We start from the raw sequence: 24,497 nt of genomic DNA, 5'->3' as shown, positions 1-24,497 counted from the left end.
AGGTCACGGTTTGATTCCCGGTCAGGGCATGTGCCAGGTTGTGGGCTCAATCCCAGGTTCGGGGTGTGCAAGAGGCAGCCAGTCAATGATTCCCTCATCATTGATGTTTCTGTCTCTCCTCCCCTCCTCTCTGAAATCAATGAAATATATTTAAAAATGAATGATGTTTTGGTCCCTATATCTTTGGTTACAATCTGTTGCTAATAATGCACAGAGGTCTTTGCCTCCTCCCCCAACCCCTATCTTCAGGGGTTAGGCTCTGGTATTTATCTCTGTGTTTTTAATCATGTAATCTCTTGATATGTCAATTTAAAAAACTTTATTTTTGAAATAATTTTTAACTTACTGAAAAGTTGCAAAGATAGAACTTATAGGGAGTTCCTGGATACCCTCACTCAGCTCCCTCTAATGTTAACATCTTACACGTTCATGGTACATGTGTCACAACTAAGAGATTAATGTTGGTACATTACTATTACGTGAACTACAGACTATTGGCTGTCCACTAGTTTCTCTACTAGTGTTCTGGGATCCAGGACACCACACTGCATTGAGTCATCATGTCTCCTCAGTCTGTAGTCTGTGATAGCAATCCATAATAGTGCTTAAGACTATAGGTTACATCATCTGTAATATCCTAAAGTGGCTAAGAAGCATCTGGTTGGGGCAGGGAAAGAAGCAACTCCCAGAACAAGGGTTAATGACAGATCTAAAGTTGGAATCAAGCCTTTGTATAAAGCTCCCAGATGATGCCGATGTAGGTGATCCATAAGCCAGGCACCAGGCCACCTGTCTGTAAGATCATAAAAATAAAGCATCTAGCACACTGCCTGGCACAGGAAAAAATACAAGAGAGGCCATGTAACTGGTCCCAGAATCTCGAGACCCCTGATGCTTGCTCAGTCCTGTGTCATCTTGTGACATCCAAACCTCCCTTGGTTCTGTCCCCTGGCCTGCGAGGGAGGGAATAGATAACAGCAGCAGCTCATTTCATAAGCACTTGTTTTTATTGCACGGAAGCAATTGAAAGTGGTCTCCGGTGGAAAAGTGCGCCCTGGCATGGTTCAGTGCCCAGCCCCACCCACTCGGGCTCTTCCAGGGGAGCGAGCTCTGGGCAAGGGCCTGACCACTCCTTTGGAAAACAGAAGGCATTTGGGAATAGGTTAAGACATCTCAAGCATAATGTGTTTCTAACTGCTCATTCATTACTGCGGTCATCTGTCAGTTGCACATACAGGAAATAAATGCACTTATTTGGAAAGGAGGGGGGCAGTTTTTACAGTCAAGTGTTTAGTGTGGCATTCGGCATATATCACATTCCGCTACATAAGCTATCATAACATAATGGACCATCGCCTGGGGAGGGTTCGGGGTACGGGGGGCAGGGTGGGGAGTGCCCTTCCTTGGTAACATATTGCTAACAACGTCTTGTTTAGTGAGGGAGAGCCCCACCAGCTAAGCAGAGTTTCTTCTATAAAGAGAAGGGAGAAAAAAATGAAAATTGATTATGCCGACCCTCGGACTCCCAGACCCTCCTGAGTTTCTTTGGATGCTCCGGATGCTCCTGTCTCCCTCTTTACTTCTCCCCCTGGGCGGCCTTGTCTCCTGTGGCCTTCTCTGGAGGCCTGCTGTCTTTGTGGTCTGTGCTAGAGGACTTCTCAGCCTTTTCCGTCTTGGCTTTGCTGGGTGCGGGGGCCTCCTTGCTGGGCTCTTCCTTGGCTCGGGCCTCCGGTTTGGGTTTCTCCTCCGGCTTCTTGGCCTCGGTGGCCTTCTCCTCCTTGGCATCTTTTTTCTCGGGTGCTGCCGACGTCTCTTCCTTCTTTGGCTTTTCTGGCCCCTTCTCCGCTGCTTTGCTGGGTCCTTTGGCCGTGGCGTCACCTGGTTCCTTCTTGTCCCCCTCGGTCTTCTCTTTGGCTTTCGCCTCTTCCTTCTCCTTGGCAGGAGCCTCCTTCTCTGGAGTCGCTGCTTTTTTCTTACCCTCAGCCTCTTCCTTCTTGGCTTCAGCTACGGATTCTTTGGGCTTCTCCTGGACCTCGGGCTTGGGAGCCTCCTTCTTGGGCACCTCATCTTTCTTGCTATCCTTCTCGGTTTTGGGTGTGGCTGGAGCTTTCTCTTCCTCTCCCTTCTTTGGTGGCTCTTTGACTTTCACCTCCTGGGGTTTCTCGTCTTCCTTCATGGGGGACTTCGCCTCTTCCTTCTTTGAGACCTTCTCAGGGGCCTTGGCCTCCTCCTTCACGGGAGACTTGACCTTCTCCGGGGACTTGACCTCCTCCTTGCTAGGACTTTTGGGCTTTAGGGGTGATTTGATGTCTGCGGGGGACCTTACTTCCTCCTTCACTGGGGTCTTGGCTCCTGGGGACTTCACATCAAGAGTCTTGGCCTTCTCGGGGGACTTAGCTTCTTCTTTCGTCGGAGACCTGGCCTTTTCAGGGGATTTGACCTCAGATGGCGATTTTGCTTCTTCCTTCTCTGGGGACTTGGCCTTCTCTGGGGACTTGACCTCAGTTGGGGACTTAGCCTCTTCCTTAACTGGGGACTTGGCCTGCTCAGGGGACTTCACCTCAGCTGGCGATTTTGCTTCTTCTTTCATGGGGGTCTTGGCTGGTGACTTGGCCTCTTCCTGCTCTGGAGACTTGGTCTCCTTCTCTGGGGATGCAGCCTCTTCTGCTGGGGGAGACTTTGTTGCTTCTTCTCCCCCCTCTGCTTCCTCCTCTTCTCCCCGTTCCTCCTCCTCGCCCTCCTCCTCTTTGGTCTCTTTCTCCTCTTCCTCAGTCACTTCTTCGGTCACTTGTATCTCCTCTGTCTGTTCCTCCACGATCACGGTTTCCTTCTCTGACTTTTCTACCACCCTGATCTTCTCTTCACTTTTGACCTTTATGTGAGTGGCCGTGGAAGGCATTTTAGGGAGTCCCTCTGGAAGGGAGAAGGGACTCGGGCCAAAGCCAATCCGACACTCTTCACCCTCCAGGAGTTTTCTGCAGAATGGATAATGGAACACGTTACTATGAACTCAAAGCAGGTCGATAACTTGGGGGTCTTCCTGGTTTCCTCTGAAGGTCCATAGAGTCCAATGATGGGGACTTCAGCAGAGGAAGGAATGTGAACAATGGGCACTTTGAGGATGGAGAACTTAGTGAATCATCCCAGGAGGCCACACCCCAATGGCACTGCTCTTGTTTAATGCAGCAAAGGCTGCAACTTATGAGATAAAACACCTTCTTTTCCTTAAAAAATTACCCTTAAGAGAGAGTGCCTACTTTAACAAAATTTACATTTATTGTCCCTCAACTAAAATAAGAGAAAGTTGGGAGCCTGAGAAGACAATTTCATACTTACAAATTTGGGTTTAAGAAGTCTAAGGATGTTCCTATTTTAATTTCAAGAACCTGTCACCTTTGTATTTTCATCCTTTGAGTTTTAGGAATAGGGTGATGGCAGCAGTTTCTACTCTTTTATTTTTTATAAATTCTGTACACCCCACACTGGGGATCGAGCCCGCAACCCAGGCATATGCCCTGATCGGGAATTGAACCTTGATCTTCTGGTTCATAGGTTGACGCTTAACCACTGATCTATACCAGCCAGGCTTTTTGAGAATTTTTATATGAGTTGATTTGAGCCAAACTGACGACATGCTGGGAGCAAGATTTCAAATGTTCCCCTGTTGTTATCACTCCTATTTCATTTCCCCAGAAAACACCTGCTCAGAGAGCCCAGAAACTATGCTTGAGAGACAGTTATAACGGACCCTGCACTCAAGTACCTCTTCTCCCTGCAAAGCAGGCCTCTCACCGGCTGCATTTGGGAGCAAATGAGGAGCTTTAACCCTCTAAGTCACTGTCAGAATGAATATAAGCCACTCTTAATATTTTTGTTTCAGGCCCTGGCTGGTTTGGCTCAGTGGATAGAACGTCAGCCTGCAGACTGAAGGGTCCCGGGTTTGATTCCAGTCAGGGGCACATGCCCCCCAGCCCCTGTTAGGGCACATGTGGGAGGCAACCAATCGATGTGTCTCTCTCACATCGATATTTCTGCCTCTCCCCCTCTCTTCCACTCTCTCTAAAAAAAAAAGTCAATGGAAAAATATCCTCGGGTGAGGATTAACAAAAAATATATATTTATATTATCTAAATATATATATTTATTATATATATATATATATATATATATATATATATATATATATATTTGTTTGTTTTTTGTCTCAGAAAGTAGAACGGTGGTTGCCAGGACTGAGAATGGAGGAAAGGAGCATGGGGAGTTATGTTTAATGAACACACAGTTGCAGATTAAGATGATGAAAAATGTTCTGGAGGCCGAAACCGGTTTGGCTTAGTGGATGGAGCGTCGGCCTGCGGACTGAAGGGTCCCGGGTTCGGTTCCGGTCAAGGGCATGTACCTGGGTTGCGGGCATATCCCCAGTGGGGGATGTGCGGGAGGCAGCTGATCGATGTTTCTCTCTCATCGATGTTTTTAACTCTCTATCTCTCTCTCTTCCTCTCTGTAAAAAATCAATAAAATATAAAAAAAAAATGTTCTGGAGATAGATGGATGCACAACAATGTAAATGTACTTAATGCCATAGGACTGTATATTTAAAAATGGTTAAGTGGCAACTTTTATATTACATATATTTTACCACAATAAAAAGTTCATCTTTATCTCTAAGACAGGCAGGCTGCCTCACTGGGGGACTTGGAACCCCAGGCTTAGCTCCTCAGAAGAATACAAGGGCTCCCCACCACCCTGAAGGCCCCCGGCCCACCTCACCTGTAAGCCGCAATCTCAATATCCAGAGCCATCTTGACATTGAGCAAGTCCTGATACTCGCGGAGCTGGGCTGCCATCTCCCACTTGGTGTTCCTCAGCTCAGCGTCCAGCTGCTGGATAGTGTCCTGAGGGCGACAGGTCACATACCCCTCAAGCGCCAGCCGACACCTGGCCCTCAGCACCAGAGAGGCTGGGCCGGGCCCTGCGACCCAAAGCAGTCCTGTCCCGGCCCACAGCTGGAGCCAACACCCACCCTGGAAAGCAGCGGGGCCTCATTTATGGACTTGGAAACCACGTGGAACAAAAATTCAGCTCTGGCTATAGCCTCAGCCTGGGGAATGGTCTGGGATGACACGCACCAGACTCCAACAATGCATAGTAAGTGCTTTAAAAGTGCCAGTTTTTTTGTTTTGTTTTTTAATACATTTTTATTGATTTCAGAGAAGAGAGGGAGAGATAGAAACATCAATGATGAGAGAGAATCACCGATCGGCTGCCTCCTGCATGCCCCTCACTGGGGATCGAGCCCGCAACCCAGGTATGTGTCCTCACCAGGAATCGAACCTTGACCTCCTGGTTTACAGGTCGACATTCAACCACTGAGCCAGCTGGCCGGGCAAAAGTGCCGTTTTCTTAAGCCAGTTGTCTTCAATAGGGAATCTGCCAAGGCCTTCCCCAGGTTACCCACACTCACAGACATTGGTTATTATTCACCAAATGCCCTTTTTGTGACCAAACCCTGCTAAGAACATTCACACTCATCTCTTAAAAAGGTTGTCTATCTCTTTCATCTTCAGAGCTCTGCAGAGTCAGCGTTCTTTTTTGTTGTTAATTCTCACCTGAGGTTATTTTTCCATTGATTTTTAGAGAGAGTGGGAGGGAGGGGAAAGACAAAGAGAAATATTGATGTGAGAGACACATCGATTGGCTGCCTCCCGCACGTGCCCCAACCGGGGATCAAGCCTGCAACCAAGGTACATGTCCTTGACTTGAATCGAACCCGGGACCCTTCAGTCCATGGACCGCCGCTCTATCCATTGAGCAAAACCAGCCAGAGCAAAGTAGGCATTCTTGCCCTGGCCTGTGTGGCTCAGTTGGTTGGGCATTTTCTTGTGCACTAAAAGGTTGCCAGTTTGATTCCAGGTCAGGGCACATGCCTGGATTGTGGGCTTGATCTCAGTAGGGGGCATGTAGCCTATTGATGTTTCTCTCTCTGTAGGCATTCTTTCCCCCCCCCCCCTTTTTCATTGAAGGAATTCCAAGTTGGAGAGGCAGATAAACTTCTGGAGTCACATACCTAGAAAGACATACTGATATATCTGGTATGTCTGACTCCAAGGCCCATGTTCTCGATCACTACAACCCTGCTCAGAGGACAGCGATTTATCCAAGGTCACGGTCACCCAGCCCAGTCAGACAGTCTGGCTCTCTACCCCAACCCTGCCCACCTGGTAGGAGGCGATGTCGGTTTGATGACGGTCCTCCAGCTCAGAGCGCTGCCTCTCCAGCGAGTCCTTGGTGCTTTTGAGTGCCTCCAGCTCTGTGGTCCTGGACTGCAACTGGCGCCGGTACTCACTGATCTCCTCCTGTGCTGAGCGCATGGCATCTGTGTTCACCTTGGCTGCCTCTGACAGTCGGTCTAGCCTCACTGGGGGAGAAGGAGACAGCACAGTTAGACACACCTGGATGCGTGTCCCAGTGCCCAGCTCCAGAAGGTGGCACGCATCGGTTGAGGACCTACTGGGTGCTGAGTGCCATCCTGGGTGCTTAACTCATCCTATCTTGCATGACAGGCAAATGACTACTGCCCAAGGCTACCCAGCTAGTGAGTGGCAGAGCGGGGATGCAAATCTAGTGTCTATATGGCTCCAAAGATTAGTCTGTCTCCTCGACTCAGGATCCAGAAACCCTACAGGGCAGAGGAAACCCCCATTTCTGGTCCTAATGCCTGGTTCAGTCCCCAGCAGGGGCTGGCAGTGCTGGGGTTCAGATGTGAAACCTGGCTTAACTCTGAACTTCTGGCTGAATAAGTTCATGAGCCTTTGACCTTTGAAGACATGAGGGTGCTGTGAGCCACCGTGTAGCCACAGCCCCTTCCTTGCAGGTTTCTGCTGTGCAGAGAGCCCAAGGTCGCCGCAGAGCCCGGGGCCTGGGTACCAGCTCCTCTGCCCCTTCCCTCCACCTGGCTGCACATTGCGGCACTGGAGCCCCTGAGCCAGCGGCAGCCACGCCGGCCCCTGCAAGCCAAGGGCTGCTGGTTCCCAGGCCTTCCAGGGCTGGTGGAGGTCTAGAGACTATCTACATCTCCTGAAAGTGAACATCCTGAATCTTGAGATAGTGACACCCAGGGCCTGAGTTGGGAGTGTGGGAGGACGAAGGGAAGCCAGCTGGATGGGCCAGAAGCCTGGGCTGGTTTGCTGGTATGAAGGGCAAAGCCGGAGAGAACAGAGGGGTTCGCTCTGGGAGGAGCCTTGCTGCAGAGAAGTGGGAAAAAAAAAAACAGAAACAAAAAACGGGAAAAGCCTGCATCCAAATCCCAGCTCTCCTGGCTTTCCCTATAATGCCGGCAAAGATTTAGAAACCATCCTGAAGGGTGAGGGTTCTTACCCACTGTGGATCACAGGCCCGTTTGGGAATCACTGAAACCCCTGCGTCCTCTCCCAAGAACAACACATAAAGTTTTACATTTTTGGGGGGAGAAGGGGGAGCGGTGGATCATGGAGCTTCCCAGAGTAAGAAGTCCAGGTGGTCCACCCCCATCTTTCCACCCAAATAAATAGAAATGAAAACCAGAGAAAGCAGCGTTGGTCAAGGTCACCCTGCAGCTGCTGGAAACAGCTTCAGAGCGGCTGCAGCTGCAATCCTGCTGACTCAGGGCAGCTTGGAGTTGGGGGAGGGCTACGGATTTGGATGTGGGAGGCTCCCAGTTTCCCAGGCGAGGGGAGGGGACATTATAGGTCTCAGGTGCCAGTGGCTTGTAGTGATGGTCCCCCCTGGGGAGAAAGGATGGGAGAATGCCCCACTTCTCCGGAAATTAGTGGGGAGGGGCCTGGTAGGGATCAGAAGAATGGAGTCCGTCCCCTGCAGTGTCCAGAAAAGGGGGGTGGGCAACGCAGCAGGGAGGACAAGTTACTTTGAGGGCAAAGAGTCCCCAGCGCTTGTGACTAGACGCCAGCATTGCTTCGGAGCTATAGAGGGGACCTGATGTAAAGGGGCCTCGGAGTGGAGTTACCTAACTACAGGGGGCGAGGGGGAGACCAGGAGGGTCCCAGAGTTAAAGGGCAAGCACAAGGCCCCTGGAGGAGGGCAGCCAAAGGTGAAGAAGCCATACTTGACGGGGGCTGAAGACATCCCACATGAGGCCCAGGGGGAAACTGTTCTTTAACTAAGGGTTATGAACTTTGCACGGGGCAGCTGACAGTGGACTCTCTCCAGCCACCTCCACGCAGAGTCCAGCAGCGTCCCCCGGTATCACGCCACCCCGCCCCTCGCCGCGGTGGGACCAGCAGGGGGCGCCCCTTCCTCCCCCACCCCCACCCCTACCCCCACCCCCACCCCCGCGCGCGCGCTGGCGCACCTCGGAACCACTCCTCGGACTGCAACGTGCTTTGCACCGTGTGGCCTTCGAGCTGAGCGCGAATCTCGCGCAGCGCGGACGTCACGTCGCACTTGAGGGCGTCGCGCGCGTCGGCCTGGGCCTGGGCCTGCGCCGCGCCGCAGCCCTGAAGCTGGCTGAGCAGCTCGGCCACCTCCTCCTGGTGGTGGCGCCGCAGGTAGCCGCACTCCTCCTGCAGGGACTGCACCTTCTTCTGCAGCTCGGCGCGCGCCGCCTCGGCCTCCTGCGCGAAGCGGGCGAGCGCGCGCGCCGCCGCCTCGGCCTCCTCCCGCTGCCGCGCCTCGTCGTCCAGGCGCTGGCGCACGTGCGCGATGTCCTCCAGCAGGTGCTCCTGCTCCAGGCGCAGCTGGCCGCGCGCGGCGCCCAGGCGCAGCACGACGCCGCGCATCTCCCGCACCTCGCGCTCGTACAGCTCGCCCATGGCCGCGCGGCCCGCCTGCTGCTGCCGCAGCGCCGCCGCCTCGCCCTCCAGGCTGCGGTTGTGCGCCTCCAGCTGCCGCACCTTGTCGATGTAGCCGGCGAAGCGGTCGTTCAGCACCTGCAGCTGCTCCTTCTCGCTGCGCGCCGCCACCGCCATCACGCCGCCCTCCGGCCCGTTGCTCAGCGTGTCCAGCGAGTCGGTGCTCGAGGCGACGGCCGCGCCGCCGCGGAAACGGCTCGGCGAGGCCGACACGGAGCTCACGGACGTCCGCGCCCACGAGTGGAAACCGCTCGACGAACCGGCGGCCGAGCGCGCGCCGCCCTTCCGAGCCAGCGTGTAGTGCAGGCTGCTGCCTCCGTGCAGCGACGCGAACGGGGCGCCCAGCAGCGCGTCGGCGCCGCCGAAGCTCATCATGGCTGGAGCAGGTCCGGGAGTGGAGCTGGTGGAGCGGGCGCCTGGCGCTGGGACGGGGCGGGTGGCACTGCGGCAGCTCCGGGACGGCGGCCCTTTTATAGCAGCGGGGCCGAGTCCAGCCCCCGGCAGTTGGGGGGGGGGGGCGTGCGGGGGAGGAGGGCCCCGCCCGCCTCCTCCCCTGCTGCCCCGGGGCTGGCCGGCTCCGCCGCAGTGAGAGGGGCGGGGCAGGGGGACCGGGGAGTGAAGGGGAATCCGCGAGGAGTCGGAAGAGCCCCCCGCCTCGAGGGCAGGTCCGGGGGTAGAGGATTCCCAGAGCGGGCCGGCGGGGACCCCCGGGTGCGCATCGGAAGACCCTGCTACTGTTTTCAGAATAAGGAAAGGGGCTGAAACGCGGAGAGGACGAGGAGAGCTGCTGGGAGTAGGGGCAGGGCGCCTTAGGGATGGAGCGACGGAACACTCGGTAGTCAGTAGGATGAGGGGGTTGCTGCATGAGTCGGGGCACAAGGTGTTCCTAATAGTTAAGAGAGGCCTCCGGGGAAGGGGTGCAGAGTGTCTGCAGCCGCCGGGGAACAGGGGAGGGAGCGAGGCAATCCTGAATGGAGGCAGGGCGGACGCTGCGGAGGCTAGAAATCGAGGACCTCTGCGTGGAGTGTCAGTGTCCCCGGAGTAGCTAAGGGCTCAAGAAGCTCGGCAGCCCCTGCAGAAGAGGGGAGGGAGCCTGGAGTTGAGGGGGGCAACGAGAGTGGAGCCCAGAGGAGGGGGCCCAGTGGTCTCAGCAGGACAGACAGAAGGTGAGCTGGCCCCAGTGAGAAGGACCCTCCGTGAAGGGGGCAGAGGGTCTCCTGCATAGACCGGGGGAACCTGGGCTGCGTGTGAGGGTCCGGAAACCCAGAGTGGGGGTGCTGCTGGGGACGGGGCATGCATATGGGAGAGCTGGTGCCTGTATAGGGGGGTGCTGGAGGGAGGGGGAGAGTGACACGTGAGTGAGTGGTCACTCGGCCAGGCTCTTCCCACTGAGGTCGCTCCAGTTTGCTGGCCACATGACCTTGGACAAGTTGTATCTGTCCGCCCCGCCCCCACCACCCACCTCAGGCTGCAACTTCAGACCCCTAGCTCCCCAGGCAGCTTCAGCTTGGGGGGGCGGGGAGGGGGTGAGCTCTGGCTGGATCAGGGGAGGGGAACCCGTGTGCCGCCTCCCCACCGCTGCTTTCCCACAACTAGGAAGTCAGCAAGTCCATCTTCCTAGCTTCCCCCTTTCCATCTCCTCACCTTCCACTGAGCATCTCTCCCCCCCACCACCCCCACAACAGATAAGTGGGTGCCCCATAGGCACCCCTTCTCACCCCCATAAGCCCTATCGGAGGGTCAGGTGTAAAAAGGGGTCCTTGAGCTGCGGGGGGCGGGGGCGAGGAGGGTGCCTGGAACTGCCATGTCATTTAACTTTTTCTCCTTTGGGCTCATTTCCAAAGCCTTGCGAGCGCCGGCAGCACTGCAGATGGTGCTTCAGCACCGGGGACAGCGCCCGCTCCTTGTCCGGGAGGAAAGGGTTAACCTCTCCGCCTCGGCTTTGGGGGGAGGGAGGGGAAGGAGGTGTGCAGATCCCCTTTGCCCGACCTTTGGGGCCGTGCGGATGGGGACCTGGGAAGGAGAAGGTGAACGAATGGCCTGGCAGGGTCTCAAAGGGAGCCCAGGACCCGGCCCCTCGACTTTCTGGTAGGCGCCCGGTCCCCCGTTTTCTGTAAAGTCCTCTTACACACACACACCTGGGCTGTCCGCCTCCTCCGCTGGGAGCCGATGCTGGGAAGGGGTCCCCTAGAGTCCGGGTAGACTTCGCTCTCAGACCTGAGCCTCCCGTAGCCAGTTATCTCCACCCCCACTACCTTTCCAGTATGCGCTGGTCTTCCTTCTGCCGGGGCCCCAAGATGGGGACAGACGGACCCCTCAGAAAAGTCCTCTGCCAGTTCTCTTCTCCGTGCCTTCCGCCTTATTCCCAGCCCCTCCCGCCCCCCCCCCGCCCCCTCCCGAGCAGACCCTGAGCAATGCGGAAGAAAGCGATGGCGCTGTTCCTTTAACCGGGTTTTACTGGAAGGAGTGTGCGCTGGGGAGGAGGCAGCAGGAGGCAGGGAGTTTCTGGGTTTGCGTGGAGAAGCAGAACATGATGAAGCATTTTCCCCCCCCGTTTACAGATCCAGCCTAGCTCCGGTTTGCCGGGGGCAGAGGGGCTGGTGTGCAGGTGGTGCTGGGAGGATGGAGGTGAGAAGGGCACTTTGTATGTGTGGGGGGGGGCGGGGGGGGCGGGGGGGAGAAGCGGGTTACACAGGGTCCCCTTGCTGTCACATGGCTCCCCATTTACTTGTCTTTCTGCTTGTAATTTTACCACTAGAGCCTTGTTCCACTGGGTCTTTTCAGTGGTCTGCATAATACAGAGACATCCTCTGCGTGTGGGAGGGCTGCAGGCAGCTGACAGCAAAGGGGAGTGTTGGGAGGGGCCAGGTGAAAGAGAGGAGGGGGCCGAGATGGGTTCTGTCAAGGCCAGGGACCCTAACCGGTGTGGCTCAGTGGATAGAGCGCCGGCCTGCAGACTGAAGGGTCCCAGGTTCGATTCTGGTCAAGGGCATGCACCTTGGTTGCAGGCACATCCCCAGTAGGAGGTGTGCAGGAGGCAGCTGATCGATGTTTCTCTCTCATCGATGTTTCTAACTCTCTATCCCTCTCCCTTCCTCTCTAAAAAAATCAAAATGTATTTTTTTAAAAAAAGGCCAGGGGGCCACAACCTATGGGATAGCAGCTGCCCGTGGAGTCCAAGCAAGAAGTCCCAAGCGTGATGTGGCTGGAAAAAAATGGCATGAGGGTGAGAGCTCTCAGGCCACGCCCCCAAAGAGCCCTGCCGGCTCCCCTCCAGGATGCCTTTTCCGGCCTCCTTTACTCCCCCATTTAGTGAGTTCCTCCCTCCCTGGTCCCCATGGCTAATCCACCCCATCACACTTACCACTCTGTGTTGTCATTTGGGTGAATAAATTCCATCAGTTCTCCTGCCAAACGTGTGGTCTAGAGGGGAGTGAAAATGATTCTGCCCTGATTCCTGAGGCCTTGAATCACTTTCATCTTCCTCCCTCCAATTCTTACCGTTTGGAAGTGAGTAGAACCACAGATTCATTCATATCCATCACGAGTTTACTGAGCATGTGCTATGTGATAGTAAATAGAAGTTACAGAACTCTGTAAACCTCGAAACGTTTTTCCCTGGGACCAGAATTCTCAAGTCCTTCCCAAATTCCAGCTCAGCATTTCCCACAGGGCACCTACTTCCAGATGATAAGTGTTCATCCAAAAAGGAGAGAGAAAGAGGGAGTTTCATGACATCTGGACGAGGCGATGAACATTGGGGACCTACCAGAGGTGAGTCGAGTGTGCCGGGTTCCCCAAACTTGTTTGACCACAGGCTCTTCTTCTTTTTTTTTAATTTTAGAGAGGAAGGAAGAGGGAGAGAGAGATAGAAACATCAATGAAGAGAGAGAATCCTCAAGCAGCTGCCTCCGGGGATCAAGCCTGCAAGCTGGGCATGTGCCCTGACTCAGAATCGAACCGGTGACATTGAACCGGTGACCTCTTGGTTCCTGGGTCCACGCTCAATTGCTGAGCAACACCTGTCCTGGTGTGAAGGCTCTTCTTGCCCCCAAGAGTCTCCCACAGTGGCCCACACTGCAGGACCCACTCAGAATGGAGCCTCACTCCTGCTGTCCCTGGGCTGCCATCTGGGCTCCTGTAGACCCCTCCTGTAGACCCCAAGGTGAGGGCTCCTCAGCGACGGGGCTGCAGGGTGAAGCTCTCTGTGAACACCAGACAAGCACTGCTGTTTGCTGTACTTCATTCATTCCGCATCGATGGGATTAGACCCTGTGGTGAGCTCTCCGGTCTCTGAAGAATGAGACCCCAATGAGGGAGAATCCCTCCCATCTGTACAGCCACCACTCTCTCCTTGGTACCTCCTCAAACCTGGTTCACTAAGTGGTAAGGATCATTGTCCCTATTTTATTGATGAGTAAACTGAGGCCAGAGTGAGGATGTATGTTGCCTGAGTGGACCCAGTGGCAGTATCTCAGATCACCCAGGGCTAAGCTGGTGTTAGATACACAGGGTGGAAATCCATTTCTCTGACACAGTGGAGGCCTAGATGAGGTAAGGGTGGGGAAATGAGAGATCCCCAGAGAGGGAATAGGCAGCTAGCTGGGGTTGAGGTCCGGCCTCTGACAGTGGCCCAGCAGAGAGTCCCTGTGACCTGTGACCCAGTGTCAGCACATCCTTTATGTGGGGGGCTCACTTCCCAGCCTGGCATCCTGTACCTGACTGCTTACATATGTGGTGTCTGTATGACCTCTCTAGGAAACAGCATGTGACCACTGTTTTGGGGTGCATTTGCTAAACTCGTTCTTTTCTTGGCTTTATTTGTCTCAACAAAACTTGACCTTTTCTCACATGGGAAATTCTATCTTACCTTGTTTCCTCCTATAGAACGCAAACTTCATCAGGGTAGGGATTCTTGTCTGTTTTATTCACTGCTGACTTACCCAGTCCTTGGAACAATGGCTGGCATACAGTAAGTGCTTAAGAAGGACTGTGCCGCCCAGCTGGAGACACGGAAGGACACAAGGACATTTCAGCACCAGGCACCTGGACAGTTCCGGCCTGCTGCGCCTTGGTAGGGAGACCCCCTAAGGATGACTGCTAAAGGTGGGCTTGAAAGTGTGGCCCAAGCACTGGCCAGATAGCTCATCCCGATACACCAAAGTTGTGGGTTCAATCCCCGGTCAGGGCACATACAAGAATTAACCAATCGCCCTAGCTGGTTTGCTCAGTGGATAGAGAGTCAGCCTGCAGACTGAAGGGTTCAGGGTTCCATTCCAGTTAAGGGCATATGCCTGAGCTGTGTGCTCAGTCCCCAATAGGAGGCATGCAGGAGGCAGCCGGTCAGTGATTCTCTCTCATCATTGATGTTTCTCTCTTTCTCTCTCCCCCTCTGAAATCAACAAAGATATTTTTTTTAAAAAAAAATTAACCAGCTCAGTGGTTGAGCGTCGACCTATGAACCAGGAGGTCACGGTTCGAGATCCGGTCAGGCAGGGAACAGAAGCCTCCTCCTGCCCTCTTCTGCCGCCCAGCTGCAGGGTAAGGCCACCAGGCCACCCCCAGGGGGCCTTTCTGGGCGTCTTGCTCTCACTGCGGCTGGAGCTGGAGCACTCTGAGCCCAACTCAGCATCTCCTCCCACGCTCCTCCCTCTGCAGAGCTGCAAGCCAGCCAGGGACTCAGCCAGGGACTCAGCCAGGGCGGCAGCAGCCTCTGCAGCATCCCCGCCCCGCCCCCATTCCACTCCCAGGAAAGACACTCCATGGGGAAGCACAGTGGCAGGAGTTTTCCCCCAGTCGGGGACCAGGACAGCAGGGGACACGTGCACAGGTTTGAAGAGTGGGGGAGGGGACTCACAGAAAGCTGGGTGGGGTGCCAGAGGGGGCATGAGGTGCCTTTGTCAGTAGCCTTGACCTGCCTGAGCCCGTTTCCTCTGTGAAAAGAGTCATCTTCCCTCTTCCATTAGCTCCGTGGTGGGGGGATGGATACATGAGCCTATATGCCACCTGCAAAGTGAAGGTCACGGGCAGGCAGCCCATAGGCTGATGTGGCCTGCAACCCAGCTTGGGTCAGCCCCTCAAGGGTATTAAAAGGATGTCATTTAGAAGTGGATAGTGGTCAGGGTTGCACAACATTGTGAATGTAACTGACGCCACTCAATCGTACACTTAAAAGTGGTTATGTTAGCCCTCACGGGCTTGGCTCGGTGGATAGAGCGTCAGCCTGCGGACTGAAGGGTCTCAGGTTCCCTTCCGGTCAAGGGCATGTACCTTGGTTGCGGGCACATCCCCAGTAGGGGGTGTGCAGGAGGCAACCGATCGATGTTTCCCATCAATATTTCTAACTCTCTATCCCTCTCCCTTCCTCTCTGTAAAAAATCAATAAAAAATGTTTTTTTTAAAAAATGGTTACGTTATATACATTTTTTTACCACAATAAAAAAATATGGGGGAAAAAGGGGATTTGAATTAGCTGCCGTGTCTGTCACAAAACAGAGCCCACATTAGGGGGACCAATGGGGCAATTCTGAAAGGCCAAACAAGAGACGCTGGGGGTTGGTTACCTAAGCCTATGACCTGGAACCATGGAGGATGGGCTGTCTGGAGGGCACTGGTGCAACCGGCCTCTTCCCACCTGCCAGCCTCCATTGCCTCCCACTAGTTGAACCGTCAGTTGGCAAAGGAACTTGGGAAATGTCTTTCACAGTGGCCAGTCCCCCTCTTCCATCCCCCCTGCTCACCAGGGCCAAGCAGAGCAGAGAAGGGGCAGAGAATGGGTCTGAAATCACATAGCAAATGACCAGAACAGTTGTCAACATTCAGCTGCTGGGTGATTTAGCATAAAACTCTGGATTCACAGCTTTTCCTGAATCACCCTTGGGCCTGCTGACCTGGCAGTGACCCTGAAGACCGGGAGAGAAAGGGAAGATCAAGGCTTGGGGTGGTGAGGATCACCTCTCTACTCATGTTGGGGCACTGGCCTTGGGGTACCCTGCTGAGAAGCCCCGATAGAACTACGGGTCCCCCCTATTCTGACCAGCACTCAGCAAGGCATGAGAGCACCCAAGGTCCTTCAGAGAAGGGATCAGAGGAGGAGAAGCCATGAAGACCTGAACCAGGTGGACTGAGTAGGCAGGTAGGCAGGGCCAGGGGAGCTGGTGGAGCAGGACTAAGGGAACCTTCTTTATTATTATTTTTAATACATTTTTATTGATCTCAGAAAGGAAGGGAGAGAGAGAGAGACAGAAACATCAATGATAAGAGAATATTATTGATCAGCTGCCTCCTGCATGCCCCACACTAGGGATCGAGCCCGCAACCCGGCTTGTGCCCTGACCAGGAATCGAACCGTGACCTCCTGGTTCATAGGTCGATGCTCAACCACGATGCTAGGCGAGGGAACCTTCTTGATATAGCTCTTGGAGACTGTCTGGTCTTGCGGGGGGCGGGGGGAGGGGGAGTGGGGGAAGTTGTTTGTTTGGCTTGTTTTCATTGTCTTTCTGTGGCCGTCAGGCCTGTATTCAGACCAAATCTTCCAGGAAAGCCCGCCACATAAACTCATGGAAGAGCTACTAGTATGTTGGGGGGAGAGGTTGGGTGGCCTGGAGTTTTCCTCTGAGGGCGATACTGCAGCCCCCAGGAGGGGTCTTGGAGCTGCCCAGGTTTGCACGCCGCAGCTAAGAAAACTGTGCTTAGGCCAACGAGTCTCTGGCCTCCCTGCAAGCAGAGAACCTGACTCGGGAGTCGGTCAGACTAGGGACAGATGCTGGCTGTAGCTCAGTGACCGCAGACAAGCCCCTTCAGGTCTCATTAGAAGCAGGTGTCAGTGTCACAGGGTATGAGGAGTATCAGAGGTGCCCACATAGTGCCCGGGGGTGCGGTTGTTATGGTAACCAAGGTGTCAGCCCCAGGGCTGTGTGGCGACCCCGGCTGCCTGCCCTCCGGCCCCCAGGATGGGGAGAACTCCCCATCGTCCCTCCTCTGCTCTTTCTGCTGCCTCCCCGGCCACACCGCCAGCAGGAGTTTGTCCTCTGCAGGATGCGCAGGAAGAAAGTCTTCTCCTTTTTTGATGAAACAGCAGTGAGGTGATGTCTGGGTTTTTTATATCCCCATTGCTGAACCCGTGCCAGACGCAGAGTCCGGGCCTGATTCCCTTAGCTCCACTTGTCTTTTGGGTTCTTGGCCCTGTGGGGACCTGCCGGGGATCCAGCTGGAGACCCAACAGCCTGGAAGAGGTTGGCCGGGGCCAATGAGAGCAGTTCCAAGACCTCGAACCTCCCCGGGGACGCAGGCCGGGTCCTGGAGAACCTGCCTCATCCAGGAGTCTTTAAACAAAATAAAACAAAAATCAAATCACTACTTTGTCTTCTTATCAAGGCAAGGAATGCTTTGAGGTGTAGGAATTAGCACTAGCACGTTTTGGAGGGTAAACGGAGGCCTACATAGGTCACTTACCTTGCCCGTAGGAATCGGTTCTGTCAAGTCATGGTCTTAATCCTGTTAATTCATTGGTGTGTGTGTGTGTGTGTGTGTGTGTGTGTGTTAGCCTAACATGAGGATTCTTTTTTTTTTTTCCTTAGAGTGGAAGGGAGGAGGAGGAGGAGGAGGAGGAGGAGGAGGAGGAGGAGGAGGAGGAGGAGGAGGAGAGAGAAACATCGATGTGAGAGATACAATCAATTGGTTGCCTCCCGCATGTGCCCGATTAGGGCCGGAAATTGAACCTGCAACCTCAGTACATGCCCTTGACCGGAATCAAACCCGGGACCCTTTAATCCGAGGGCCAACACTCTATCGGCTAGAGCAGCCATGGGCAAACTACGGCCCGCGGGCCGGATCCGGCCCGTTTGAAATGAATAAAACTTAAAAAAAAAAAAAAAAGACCGTACCCTTTTATGTAATGATGTTTACTTTGAATTTATATTAGTTCACACAAACACTCCATCCATGCTTTTGTTCCGGCCCTCCGGTCCAGTTTAAGAACCCATTGTGGCCCTCGAGTCAAAAAGTTTGCCCACGCCTGCTCTAGCCACTGAGCCAAACCAGCTGGGGCAATTCATTGTTGATGGCACTGCAGAAGCCTGAGGCCTCATTACCATTCGGATCAATGGTCTGGAGACAGTGGTTGATGATCATATGATGGGACAACACTTTAAAGGGGAAAAAATTCCTAAAAGTGGCACACACTTGTTAAAAAACATCCACTCCCCAAAATGTCTGAGGCACACAGTGGTAGCCCCTGAAACCCCACTCCATAAGCTCTAGAACCATTTATTACATAGATTTCTCCCCATTTATATATATATTTACAAGTAAATGTTAACAGTTATGTTTTATTTTTTTATATTTTATTGACTTTTTACAGAGAGGAAGGGAGAGGGATAGAGAGTTAGAAACATCGATGAGGGAGAAACATCGATCAGCTGCCTCCTGCACACCTCTTACTGGGGATGTGCCCGCAACCAAGGTACATGCCCTTGACCGGAATTGAACCTGGGACCCTGGAGTCCGCAGGCTGACACTCTCTATCCACTGAGCCAAACCGGTTAGGGCAACAGTTATGTTTTAATAAGATTTTACTGTACATTCTGTTATGCAACTTGCTCTTTGCTCCTGAAACGCAGAGGCTCCTAACCAGGCCGATCTGCTGGGGGAAGCAGCTGGTAATATTTTGTGCAAAATAGTGTTGGGTGCGAGTGTGTTGAGGGATAGTGACTAGGACTAGAGTCATCAAACTCTTTAAAAAGATTCGGACCCAAGCCCCTTGTTTTCCAGGTGGAGAACGTGAGGCCGGGAAGGGAAGGGCCAGGTGAGTGGGGAGCCCAGCCCCTCCGATGGCCTTGAAGGATGAGGGCAAGAACACTGCAGTCGCCGAGCCCTGGGCATCTTGCCCTGGACCTGGAGAGGAGCTGTGCCCTGCAGAGCCGGGAGGAGGGCAAGGGAGCCGGCCCTGCCCAAGCTCCCAAGAGGGGCCTCTGCAGTTCCTGCGGGGAGAAAATTTACGGTCAGGAGCTTGGGGAGGTTGCAAGGAAAAGGTCTGATGCAGCACTTGGGGAGGACTGGCTTCTGGTTGGGCCTGCCTCCTCCAGGTTCAGGAAAGCCCTGCAAGGGGCAGGCTTTGAGCATGTGGGCGAGTGGACAGGGGTCAGAGGATGCTGTTGGGACCAGGGCCCCCAGAGTCCCCTGGTGCTAGGACCCAGACCCTCGGAGAGCGATGAGCATAGACCCTGTCCAGGCTCGCCCTAGCCAGTGTGGCTCAGTGGATAGAGCTTCAGCCTGTGGACCCAAGGGTCCCGAGTTCGATTCCGGTCAAGGGCACGTACTTCGGTTGCAGGCTCTTCCCCAGCCCAGGCCCCTGGTCGGGGCTCGTGCAGGAGGCAACCAATTGATGTGTTTCTCTCACAACGATATTTCTCTCTGTCTTTCCTCTCTGTCTCACTCTCTCTAAAAAAATCAATGGGAAAATATCCTCGGTGTTGACTTAAAAATAAAAAGAACTTGTCCAGGCTCTTGTTACTGTACGGTGAGTGTTATCAGCACAGCTCATAGCCTTTCTGGAGCTTAAACTGCTCAGGACTTTGCTAGCTGCCGCGGGAGGGTCTGGCATCACTAACCATGGCCACCACCCATCAAGGGCGTCTCCTGTGTGGGCCTTATGCCAAGCACTGTGCGGGCACAGGCTTCAGCCTTCAGTCCACCCATCAACCCCTGGGGTGGCGGGGGTGGGGGGGGGGCGTTCCTGTGAGTCTCTCACTTTACAGTGACTCACCAAGGCCAAGGTCACTGCCCAAGGCCAGCGGTGTCAGCAGAGGCCTGTGCAGTGCGGAGCCTGGTGCTGGGGCCCTGTCTTCAACCTGGGGAGGGGCTGCCCTGGCACAGGAACGACCCCTGTGAGGGGGTGAGGGTGGAGGAGTTTTTGTTCTGTTGGAACGTTTTACTGCAAGCATGTGCCACTTATACAGTGAAGGGGGAACATTTTTTTAAAAATTTGTATTTCTTTCTTTTGTTGTTCTCGTTGTTAATCCTCACCCGAGGATATTTTTCCACTGGTTTTTAGGGAGAGTGGGAGGAAGAGGGAAAGACAGAGGGAAACATCGATGTGAGAGAGGCACAGCTGAATGGAAATGAGGATGACGCTGTACCCACCCCGTAGGGATGGCATGCGGATGAAGGGAGACGCTCCAATGAAACGATGTTTGTGTGGAGTCTGTCACATGCTGAGTTTTTGGCAAATGGCACTGCCATCGTTGCCACACCATCACCACCATTGATAACCTGTAGGCAGCAGAGCCGGGGGGGTTGAGCAGAATTTTGTTCCTGGTAAGACCAGGAATGGATAAATGAGAGTATTTGCAGCAGGGGGAGAGAGAGGGGAGCAGAGGAGGGGTCCTGGGCAGTCTCTAGGCCCCTCTGGCTGTGCCAGACCTACCCTGGGTGGGAAGGATTTGATCCTTCCACCCTCAGCGGATGGGGAGCTGGCATTGTTAGTGAGGCTGCCGGTAAAGTCACCTCCTGCCTCCTTCCAAAAAGGATCTGTCTGAGGCATCTCTTATTTTATTTTTAATACATTTTTATTGATTTCAGAGAGGAAGGGAGAGGGAGGAAAAGATAGAAACATCAATGAGGAGACAGAATCATGGATCGGCTGCCTCCTGCATGCCCCACACTGGGGATCGAGCCTGTGACCGGGGCATGTGCCCTGATGGGGAATCGAACCGTGACCTCCTGGTTCACAGGTCAATGCTCAACCACTGAGCCACGCTGTCCAGGCTGAGGCAGCTTTTAGAAATCTGTAGCATAAAAACAGCAAGCAAACAAATTGAAGGAGAGAAATAGAAATCGTATAAGAAGAATCACATAGAAAGAAGGTTGGGATACAGAAAGGAAGGGAAGGATGGCAATTAATGTCACCCGGGGGCCCTCTAGTGGGCTTAGATGGAAAGAATACTTAAGTCAGCTTGTCTTCATCATGCAGCAGGGGAGAGGGAGGGTGAGAAGGACAGGCTCTGAGATGCTGTGTGTCCGAAAGAGGAAGGGACTTGCTGAAGGTCTCACACTGCTGGCAGGGGGTCCTGGGGCGTTTCATGACATCACCACCGCTCCCAACCTTCCTCTGATTGGCTGAAACCTCCTGGGGCAGGTAAGGGTCCAGGGAGAGGGAAAGCATGAGCCCCCGCAGTCATCCCGGGGCTTGGAACCAACCCCTCAGCTCTGCCACTTAGACATTATGTGACTTAAGCTCTTGGAGTTGCAGCTCGCCCCTGCCCAGGTAACATGGGGATGCTGTGAGGAGCAAATGAGACCCTCTGCACACGGTCAGGCATACCCTAGGTGCTCCATAAATGTTCGCTGATGTTCTGCAGTTTCAGATTAAATGCCTCCACTTGTCCAGGCTGCCCCTGGTCCCTCCAATCCTGGGGGGGGGGGAGCTTCCATTCCTTCTCTGGACTCCCGTATCCTCAGTGCATCCCCTATCACAGTCCCAGTCACACTTATGTCTGTCACCCGCTCCAGACAAGCTATAGGTTCAGCAAGGACAGGGCCTTTGCCTCACCCAGTACCCAGCCCGGGACCTGGCTCAGAGCAGGGGCTTGGAAAATGCTTTCTGAAGGACCCAGATGCCCGGATCCCTTGCCTTCTGCACTGTTGTCCCTGGAGTACCTTTTCCTTTCATCTCTGTACAGCTCTGTTCTCACTGGGCCAGGCCTAGCACAAGTGCCACCTTCCCCAGGATGTCTTTCCTGAGCCACTGTGACTTCTGTCTTTTTCTATTTTTTAACAGTTTTATCAGAGAGGAAGGGAGAGTGAGAGAGACTCTTTTCTTATTCTTTTTTCATGTTACATTCCCAGAAACATCAATGATGAGAGAGAATCACCGATCTGGCTGCCTCCACACGCCCTCTACTGGGGATCGAGCCCACAACAGGGCATGCGCCCCCCGACGGGAATCGAACCCTGGACCCCTCAGTCCACAGGCTAACGCTCTATCCACTGAGCCAAACCGGCCAGGGCACTTCCATCTTCTTTAGGATTTCCTAAAGCTCTGATTTCTTCAACCAGCTTGAAGAAATTTCGGTTTGTTGATTTGTCTTGTTGAATAATTATTCTCTTTTCATGTTACATTCCCAGTGAAATGTTGGCTGATGGTGTTTGCCAACATTTATCATTAAAGAAAGGGAGTTGCTCCAGACAGCTGTGCATAGCACGTGGAAACATGGCACCTACTTAGGAAATTATTCTGTGTCCTGCCTACGTCAGAAAAGGACTTTAAAATGGAATAAGGTCTGTAAATTTAGTTAATGGTATTGTACCAATGCTAATTTCCCGGTTTTGATTTATGCTCCTAATATATAAAATGTCACCATCGAGGGAAGCTGGGTGAAGGGCACATGGGACTCTATGTATTATTTTTGCAATTTCCTGTAGGCCTATAACTATTTAAAAATAAAAAATTGTATAAAAGGACTTAAGGCTGATTAAACATATAAAATGATATTAAATATTAAAGCAATATCTAGATTAAATGGGGCCTACAGACTTGGCTGTACACACATACTTATTCAGTTTTACAATATTAAAAGATTGATAACCTAAGTGTACAACTGTAGGGGGCTGTTTTTGAGAACAGGGATGCCATCCCAACAGCGGAATACAACTCAGGTATGGGAAAGCACCACATAGAAATGTGCTTATTGTTTGGGGAAAGCTTTTACCAATACTTTAGTGAATTAGAAATATCAAATGGTACATCAGGTGTGGACGGAAATTCACCAAACTGTTCAAAGTGAATGTCTCAGAGCAAATGAATGGCGATGTTTTTAAAAATCTTCTTTTTGCGTACTAGTGTATTTCCACGTCTCTACAACGCAAATATCATTTGCCCAGCAGAACATTTTTAAAGAGTAGCCATGAAATCATGTTTTAAAGGGGATGGTCAGACATTATCTGTAAGGAGAAGAAAGTTAATAGAACCAGTCGGGAGTGAGGTGGCTATAGGAATGGAGGTCCTGGCAGACCCCATAAAAGGGGAAGGGGGACCTTGTGAAGTTCTTGGATAAACGTTCCTGGGTCGGATCCTTTCCCCTAAAGCAGTGGTTCTCAACCCTCCTAATGCCGCCACCCTTTAATACAGTTCTTCATGTTGTGGTGACCCCCAATTTCATTGTTACAAATTGAACATAATTAAAGCATAGTGATTAATCACAAAAACAATATGTAATTATATGTGTGTTTTCCGATGGTCTTAGGCGACCCCTGTGAAAGGGTCGTTCGACCCCCAAAGGGGTCGCGACCCACAGGTTGAGAACCGCTGCCGTAAAGCATTCCATTCCCCCTAACATTCCCCAAGGGCTGCCCTGAAAGGCAGCGAGCACTAGACTAGACTTGCAGCTCTAGGTTTTTTTTTCTTCTTTTTAATTTTGTTTTATTGCTTAAAGTATTACAAAGAGTATTACATATGTCTCCTTTATTTTCCCCCCATTGACATTCCCCCAGCCTCTCTACCCCCTAGTGTCTTGTGTCCATTGGTTATGCTTATATGCATGCATACAAGCCCTTCGGTTGATCTCTTACCCACCCCCCTCAAGCAGCTCTAGTTTTGACTTCTATTCATCAAGTAAGTGATCTTGAGAAAACACTGCCACTCTCGGAGCCTCCGTTTTTCCGTCTGGAGCACAGAAGGAAGAGATGGACCTCAAAGCCGAGTCTAGGACGTTTTCCATCCCCGTGAAATTTCTCAGCGGCTCACACTGGCTAATTTTTCTAAACGCATTGACGAAGCAGCGCCGCGGCCACGAAGGGGTTACTCGCCGTGGCCCCGCCCCCTCCTGGCCCCGCCCCGCGGGCCCAGCAACCCGCCCGGGGTGGCACCTTTGACCCCGCCCCCAGGCCGTGCGTCCACCGGAAGTGCCCATGCGCAAGCAGCTCATTTCCGCTCGGCAGGTGACAGCCGTGGGGCTCCGAGCAGCCGGCTGCACTGTCGCACCGGGAGAGCGGGGGGACGAGGCCGCGGACATTTTGCTGCCCAGCCGAGCCGCGCCGTGGCGCCGGGAGCCGTTCGGACCTGCGGGTGAGGAAGCAGGGAGTCAGGCGAAGCAGGAGAAGGCGCGGGGCGGGGACTCGGGGGTCTGAGGTGAGGGGTTTGCAGGGTCAAAGGTCATGAGAGGACGGGGTGGGGCGGGGGAGCGAGAGCGAGGAGAGTGGCTTCCCAGGCCCCCACGAGGCAGGAGGACTGCAGGTTCATTCATTCACGCCCCCTGGCCGCGGACCTGCGCCTCAGCCCGTCCCGGGTTCCGCAGCCCGTCCCGGGGCGCCCTCCGGGACAGATTCCTAGACTTAGGCCCCGAGGAGCGTGCGCTTGGCCGGAGCGGAAACTCCTCATCGCGTCCCGGTTTCCCCCTCACACTCTCCCCTGCGGCCACCTTGAGGACTCCTGGTCGTTCAAGGCTTTATCTCGTTGCCAAGGTTCGAAAGGGAAAAAAACACACAAAAAACTCAAGAAACAGCCGCCGGCTCCGGTCTGGACTTGGGTTCGGTCTGTCGTTGGCGCCTCGGGATCGGGTTATCTGGGGACACACCTGTAATCATGCTAAAGGCGCCGATGCAGATGCTCGGAGCTGGTTACGGAGCCCCTCCTGTGTCCCGGGCGCGGCGCTG

General features: G+C 53.6%; 2 protein-coding genes across 5 annotated transcripts in view; one reads left to right on the top strand and one right to left on the bottom strand.

The window, feature by feature from the left end:
* Positions 1-990: 990 nt before the first annotated feature.
* On the bottom strand, positions 991-9,337 carry NEFH (neurofilament heavy chain). The gene is made up of 4 exons (XM_081113804.1): positions 8,348-9,337; positions 6,219-6,418; positions 4,771-4,895; positions 991-2,975 (listed from the first exon to the last, which is right to left on the bottom strand). Exons 1-4 carry the CDS (start codon positions 9,219-9,221, stop codon positions 1,577-1,579), a joined length of 2,598 nt encoding a protein of 865 aa, XP_080969930.1. The 5' UTR covers positions 9,222-9,337; the 3' UTR covers positions 991-1,576.
* Positions 9,338-10,839: 1,502 nt separating this feature from the next.
* Positions 10,840-24,497, top strand: part of AP1B1 (adaptor related protein complex 1 subunit beta 1) — a 55,359-nt gene continuing 41,701 nt past the window's right edge. Inside the window, exon 1 of one of the 4 annotated variants that reach the window (XM_081113803.1) lies at positions 10,840-10,934. The gene's annotated coding sequence lies outside the window, so the exon portion shown is untranslated. Of the gene's footprint in view, positions 10,935-11,353; positions 11,475-23,785; positions 23,911-24,497 lie in introns of those variants that run through there. The other 3 variants (XM_081113801.1, XM_081113802.1, XM_081113800.1) reach the window with 3 other exon arrangements.

Source organism: Myotis nattereri, assembly GCF_964212035.1.
Source record: "Myotis nattereri genome assembly, chromosome: 19".
NCBI lineage: Eukaryota > Metazoa > Chordata > Mammalia > Chiroptera > Vespertilionidae > Myotis > Myotis nattereri.
Note: the sequence above shows the minus strand (reverse complement) of the source record. Positions and strands in the feature narration are given on the sequence as shown.

Coding starts and splice junctions, on each gene's coding strand:
- NEFH (XM_081113804.1), bottom strand. CDS start 9,221: ATGATGAGCTTCGGCGGCGCCGACGCGCTGCTGGGCGCCCCGTTCGCG. Junction 4,896..6,218: donor CCGACATCGCCTCCTACCAG/GTGGGCAGGGTT, acceptor TGTCGCCCTCAG/GACACTATCCAGCAGCTGGA. Junction 2,976..4,770: donor ATTGAGATTGCGGCTTACAG/GTGAGGTGGGCC, acceptor TCCATTCTGCAG/AAAACTCCTGGAGGGTGAAG.